General features: G+C 31.2%; 1 protein-coding gene across 2 annotated transcripts in view; it reads left to right on the plus strand.

The window, feature by feature from the left end:
* The window catches only part of FOXP2 (forkhead box P2), a 689501-nt gene that overhangs the window by 401040 nt on the left and 280961 nt on the right, over positions 1–7500 (plus strand). For both annotated transcript variants that reach the window (XM_081102058.1, XM_081102059.1), the window contains one exon: positions 5107–5284. In XM_081102058.1, coding sequence (XP_080958184.1) covers positions 5117–5284 — 168 coding nt within the window. In that variant the 5' untranslated portion in view covers positions 5107–5116. The remainder of the gene's footprint in view (positions 1–5106; positions 5285–7500) is intronic.

A 7500-nucleotide genomic window follows, 5' to 3' on the forward strand; every position in this document is an offset into this window, starting at 1 on the left:
TAATACTGCAAGTTATAATAAAGATTGTATGAGTTGCTAAAACAGCTGATATCCTTTCCCAAATCATGTGTAAAAGGACATCCTGTTTCAGTTTTTTAAAAATAAAAATATTCATGTTCTTGTTCCATTTTTGTTCTTACACATTCAACTATGTCCTTTATATTTGGCATTTTGATTTATTAGGCAATCTTAGCATTAAAGACTTTTAGCAAAGCAGTACGAAATTTCAAAAGCAATGTGCCTAGTATCCATGATGAATTAATTCCACTAGAGCACAAAAGTTTTCATTATTTAAATGCTAGTGTCTTACAGAAGTTTTATGTCACAGTCAAGTTTTTAAAATCAGAATTTAACTGATATTTTGAGGTAAATGCATGTGATTTTTTTTGTTGCATATGCAGGTTTTCCTCATATTTAACCCTTTATTATGTGAATCTACATAGAAATATTTAATAATACTTAATATTGACAATTTTTAAATTATTAAAATTATTTAAAATACATTACAACTTTTCAATCTTATGGTGTACTTTCATTTAAATGCCATATTAAAAGTCTTTTGGATTTAATGTATATGTTTTGTTCAATAAATTAGATACTGGAAGAAACCAGATCTTGGGCATAAAATATATTTTAATGTCACTATAACTTTATTTAAGAAAAGTTCACAGAAATAAATTCTTATAAACTTTTTATATATACTATTATTAGTTTTTCAGAAAGTAATTTTAATCCATTTTTTCATTAAATGATAGCATGCCAAAAATTGAGATTTAACATTAAGGCACCAAGATTATAAGATGAAGTGTATGTGTATGTAGGAATGTGGAGGGAAGTAGAGGTTATTTCTCCCTCCTTTGACATATATAGATCTATCTATCTATCTATCATCTATCTATCATCTATCTATCTATCTATCTATCTATCTATCTATCTATCTATCATCTATCTATCTATCTATCTATCTATCTATCATCTATCTATCTATCTATCATCTATCTATCTATCTATCTATCATCTATCTATCTATCATCATCTATCATCCACTTATCTATCTATCTATCTATCTATCTATCTATCTATCTATCATCTATCTATCCATATACATGCATATGCATACATACACATGGGTCAGTGGTGCAAAAGAAGAGGGCAGGGAGAGCTGTAGGAAAAATGAGAGAGGCAGAGAAAAAGATGAAAGAGAAGTAGAGAGGGAAAAGTTGAGTACGCAACAAGGACCAATAGTGTCCCTGGTGGTGGTTGAGATAACATAGTTAACAGGTCAGGTTTCTCATTTTTGAACATTGTAGTGAATATGGAATAGGATATACGCAGGTTTCTGTTATTGCCTGGCAAATGTCTGTCTCACATGGTACAGTTTTATACCAATGGAACCCATAACTCTAAGAGGAAATATAAAACCAACAAGTCTAGCATTCAGGACTACCCTATCATAAAGTAAGGAGGTCTAATTGAGCTATGTCTTTATATCCTGCTATTTGTACAAATAAAAGACTACATCTTGATGCAAAATAAACACAAAAGCACTGTTGTGACTATAACAGGGAGTCATATACTAATTTATATAATAAGTGGTTGTGCACGCTTTATTCAAGATTATGGCTGCAAGAAATGGCATGAATTGCTGGGTGTGTTTAATGCTGGATTATAGCAATTTGAAACATGTCAAACACATGGCTAATGCCTCATGCTTCACTCATTCTTGCGTAAACCTGCATAGCCACCATCCATTATACCCTTGGTAACAACACAATTCTGCAAGTAAATATTGTTACACTAAGTAACCTTTCAATTCAAGTTGTTTAGGAAGAGAAAATGCAATCTTATGCAGTCAGTTCCAGTGTCAGTTTAATGTTTCAAAAGGGAAGTGGTGTAGAGAATAAGTATCTGTACAGTGACTTGCTTTTAAAAAAGAAGAAAGGGAAGAAGGAAAAGGAAAGGAAGGAAAACTTGCTGCTGGAAAGAAAAGTAGAACAGTATCATCTGAGTGCAAGATATGAAGAGTTATGTTCTGATGTAGCTGAAAAGAGGTGGATGATGAAAGATTTAGCTAACAGTTCAGACAAACATTAAAACGATGACTCCCAATTTCACCTTTCCCTTTAATGACCTGGGATTTATCTTCACAGATTTTTGTAAAATGTTTGTGGTAGGATTGAGAAGAATGAATAATTTAGTTTGATATGTTTGGGACTACAAGCCCATTCATTTAGAAAGAATGTGCTGAATCTGTACCTCGGATTGTGCTAGAAATATTTCCTCTAGAGGAAAATAGATGTGCAGGTGTCAGTAGTAAAAACTTAGTAAATGCTGGAAAGCATTTTCATTATCTTTGAGGCTACATCTCCTTTATAGTGGACATACTCCAAGCTTTGGATGAAATAAAGTTATTATACCATTTTCTTCCGTTTGGCATATTAATGTTGAGTCTAATGCTTCTGTTTTATAAATAAAAAGTACTAACACTGTTATTGTTTTTCTTAAGCCTGATTTTAGTAACTGTTAGATGATTGAACTTAAAATGTAAATCACAATTTATACTCTAGAGTTTTATAAAGTCAAAAATTCCACGAGGAACAATAAAATCCTCTGGTTAATAGGATTTGGAAGTTATGTAGATCTGTCTTCATAATTATAATAAAGATTTAAACCCATGGCTCTCTGCTTGCTGATTATTCTTAATTGTTTGATGGGCTTGGTTATAATACAGAATTCTTTAATTCATCCAATTGGTACTGACAGTAACTACCCAAAGGTTACTATTAAATGCTTGCACCTGTCTGCTACATTTGAAAGTAGTTTCAATTTTTTAAAAAATGTTTTGTGTTGCAAACCCCACCCAGAGATAAGTATTTCAAATAAAATCAGATGATGAAGGAAAAACATACACACACCAGCTATATTATCAAATGTAAAATTTAAATGCAATATTTAGAAGTTATGTCTGTCTATCTGTTTCCACAGTTGGAGAGGACCCAAATTATAATTTTCATATAACTAGTAAAGGGAATCAAGACCTTTTCTCTGAATATTTTAAACATTGTGCATGTAAAATTTATGTGTAATTTGAATACTTATTAGCTGCCTAATCTCAGAAAAGAGTATTAGCTTTGTTTTTTCCTTATAAAATTCATCACTGTGTATCAGTTTTCATTGGTATGATTTTTCTTTGTTAATGTTCAATAAGATGTTTAACAAAACCAATTTCTGCATAAACACATGTGGTTCAAAATTGTTTACTATGGTTACGGCAATTGCTTCTTTTATGGTTATGGGATATTTTTGTTGTTGCTGCTTTTAAAAAAAGTCAGAATAACTTTCATTTGTATATGTAGTTTTTTGTTATACTAATTTGCTTTGCTAGCCCAGCTACTTATGGTCTTTTATGAATAAGCAAGTCTTTTTTTGAAATTGATTTTTTAAAGCTATAGAATGAACCTAATAATTTAGGCTTGAGGGAAATACCTGTTAAAACTATTGTTATAACCATTAATTTTAATAATTATAATATTAATATGCAAACAAATCTCTGTTGATATATATGTATGTATGTATGTATGTATGTATGTATCTATCTATATATATATATGTATATATATAGATATATATATATATATATATAAAATCTGTGCATGTCTGTGTCTCTGTGTGTATGGGTGTCCATGATCACATTTTGTAAGTATCTGAGGAAGAAGATTTCTCTGTGACACGAAAAAATATTAAGCTTACATTTGCTTTATAATAAATGCATTTAAACTTTTTTAAATGAACAAAAGTCTTAAAATATGACCAAGTTTGAAGTAGTGAAACAATCTACTAGTAAAACAATTAGATTGAGATAAATGTAACATCCTTCTTTATTTGGGCTAAGTCCTCTGCCTGTCTAGCGTCGCCATTAAAGTCACAGTGCATCCAGGTTGTTTCTGAAATCCTGTCTGCAGAAGTAAAAGAGAAGTGCAGCTACCAGGTTATGGTGCAGGGTTCAGATATCTGTAAGAGTCAAAACTGATCTTTCTAAATCACAGATTCGAGAGGTACTGTGAAATTCTGGTTTGTAAGAGCACATAGGTTCTTTATTTACTGCAAGTTTCCACTGATCTTGGCAGGACATCTCATTGCTACCCTGAAAGTACAGTATATTTATGCAGTGAAAATGATAAAACATTTATTACTGTAGAGAAGGTAATATGCATAATTTATGCTGTTTTTAGCACAATCATTAGTGATATTCTTGATAGATTTTATTTCCAGCTTTCATATCTAATACATGCCTGGAAAATTAATTTTATATCTTTCATTTATTTGCCTATGTTAAAATTGAGTTTTAAGTCATCTTCAAGTGAACAGTTTGATTGCTGCTCATGCATAAGCTTAATTACTTCCCAGGAAGGACAGTATTAAATGTTTTAAACGTCAGAAAAATAAATGAATATGAGCTGTTTGATTAAAAAAAATAGGCAATATCTGACATGTTTGCAGCAGGAGCTTTTTCTTAAAATGCCTCCAAGGCAAAATTTTATTTAGTCACAAAAAAAGAAACCCATTATACAATTTATCATTGGCTGAAACCATATGATTTGTAACACCCTTACAAAATTTTAATTTTGTATGATTAGCTGTGCATCATTAAACAACAGCATTGCATAAGATGTGCTGTAAAATTCTGACAGAATCAAGATAGTGAATATTTAAAAGAAGGCTGTATAGTCATCCATGGTTGTCAAAGGTAGATAATGGAAAACAGAACACTAGAGTGTGCAATCGTGCCTTCATTTAAACTGGTTTTATAGGTGGACTTTAAAATGTGGTCGTTCATAAATGCTATTGACCATGCTATATGCATGGTATGTTACTTTGGCTGTTAAATGTAACCACACAAAAATGCTTATAGGAACCATAATTTCAGTGATTAGTATCTGCATGAAAGCTGAATTTATATTGCTTTCCTTGGTAAATGACTATTCAAGGCTTTTTTTTCATTTTCTTCTAAAAATGCTGTCTCTGTAATTGGCAGAGAGGGACATCTTGGTAATGGAAGTGTGAAGGTGTAACGTGTGTTAATTGATACTTCTTAATCACTTTCAGGTATTAGGTCATGATGCAGGAATCTGCGACAGAGACAATAAGCAACAGTTCAATGAATCAAAATGGAATGAGCACTCTAAGCAGCCAATTAGATGCTGGCAGCAGAGATGGAAGATCAAGTGGTGACACCAGCTCTGAAGTAAGCACAGTAGAACTGCTGCATCTGCAACAACAGCAGGTAAGTTTTGTTTTTCTCAGTGATTCCTTAAAACAAATAAGCCTGTTTTTTTGAATATGAAAAAAAATGTATTCAGAGCAAATTGAGCATGTGTTAAGCTAAAGGATGCTGAGACTGTATTATTATTTGGAACATGATTGAAGTAGGAGGAAAGAGAGGATTTTCAGATCAGTTACGTCATAGCAGCACCAGAGTGCCCTTCAGGTACCAGGCTATTAATTAAGTTCACAGGGTGGTCTTCGGAAGGTGCCGTAAAGCTTTGTAACAAATATTTTATAGCTTCTAGTTTACTAACATTGTGCTGCCGAATGTGATACTGCGCTTTCCACCAGAGGGCCACATTACTTGATACTTGCTTATACAATGAATTTATTCCAAGTCTGAGTTAAGGTGAAAAGGACCACAAGGACTTTTCACAACACAGATGCTTACCCATGATAGCTGCAAATGTTTAGCTATTAATTAGGGGAAATTTGCCGGGAGAATGTGCAAGGTGTAAACACTGTAAGGATTTATGTTGCTTTTCTTAAAAAGCTCACTTTAAGATATTTTGAATATACATCTTTGGATAACATTAAAAATCACTCCCCCACCCCCGTTAGTGTTTCACAAAATACAGTTGTTCTCTTTAAATCTAGAAGAGGAAACAGCTGCTCAATAAAGATATATCGTCAAGTAACCCTTATTCTTTTTATAAAACAGATTCATTTTTCCCTATTTTGTTTGTCAATGAAATATTATTTTTAACAAAAGAATAGCCATTCCATTCTTCACTGATTCAACTCCGTGGAAACAGTGACAGAACAGAAAGCTTCCTATGCATGCACTTACATTAGGCCAGAGTGAGTATACCTGTTTGAAAAAAAAGATTTCAGTTGTTTTAAAGATAAAGGTTATTTCTTTAACTCTCTGGATTACATTCAGACTAAATGTAAGAAAACATTCAAATGAAAATATAATGAATTATTATTGAAATATGTCTCATCTTTAAGTTAGTATTTAACGAGAAAGAATACATCTCAAAAAATAAAGCAAATAATCCACACCAGAGTAAAATTTAATAGAATCATTAATATTTTTTAAGTTGTCTTAGAATATATGTACTGAATAATGTCTTAACATTTTGGTATTGTTTTCAAGAATAATCCTCGTAAAGAACTAGACATAATATTTTAAATAGGTTCCCTATTATTTCAGAGTTATTTCTCTTTTCATAGACAGTAATTATTAGAACGATCATATTTTAAAAATATTTTGTTTTAACCATTATAGGAATTACATACCTACCAAAGCCCCAGAATTAACCTATTCTTACAAGTTTCTTTTCATAAATGCAGTGTGGGTTTTTTTGTTCGTTTTTTTTTTTTTTTTTTTTTTTTTTTTTTTTTTTTTTTTTTACCATAGCTCTTTTCTTCCTTTAATGTATTTACAGGAAATATACCATTGGAGTGCTATAGTAGTTCTACTGACTCCCTTAAGTCAGAGTCCTAAGAATTTATAGCCAAATTCTATTTAGTTTGAGAATAGACTGCATTTATAAAGGCAAGTGAAATGAATAACTGAAAATGAACATATTAGTTTAGTATTGAGAAGACAACAGTTTCTGAAGGGAAATGCAATGAAGTAAGTTTTTTTTTCTTTCAAAGTTCTGATTACTTACTTAATAATAATAATAATTAAAAAACAAGGTAATATCCTGGCTATAATTTATAGTACTCTGGAGGCATTTTACGGTGAGGTGTGTTTATAACCTGAATTTGAAGTTCACTTTGTTCTACACAGTTTATGTAAACTGTAAAGAAGGAAATACAAAAACTTATGTTCTTTATACAACTTAGCAACTTCGTGTATTGCCTGTTTGTGGAGTGCCCTCTAGAAGTGATTTAACACAGTGGCTAAAGTGGGCATTTCCAAAGGACACTTCAGGATGTGTCTGCAGGAAGATATGTAATAATTTAGTAAATAAACATGGAAAAACCTTTGTAAATGTCTCTTCCCTTGGTTATGTTTTAACTATATTAATATAGTTAGATACATAATGTTATGGCATTTTTGTCCTTCCATGTATGTATTTTAAAAGGAATTAAAACCATGCAAAAATATGCAAGCAAATTCATAAAAAGTGAAATAATTTTGCAAATTTATTTTTACCTGGCGTTATTTTTAAATGTACGATTTTGAACAGAATTAAATTATGTCTTGTAAGTATAATTATC

Source organism: Myotis nattereri (genome assembly GCF_964212035.1).
Source record: "Myotis nattereri genome assembly, chromosome: 11".
Taxonomy (NCBI): domain Eukaryota; kingdom Metazoa; phylum Chordata; class Mammalia; order Chiroptera; family Vespertilionidae; genus Myotis; species Myotis nattereri.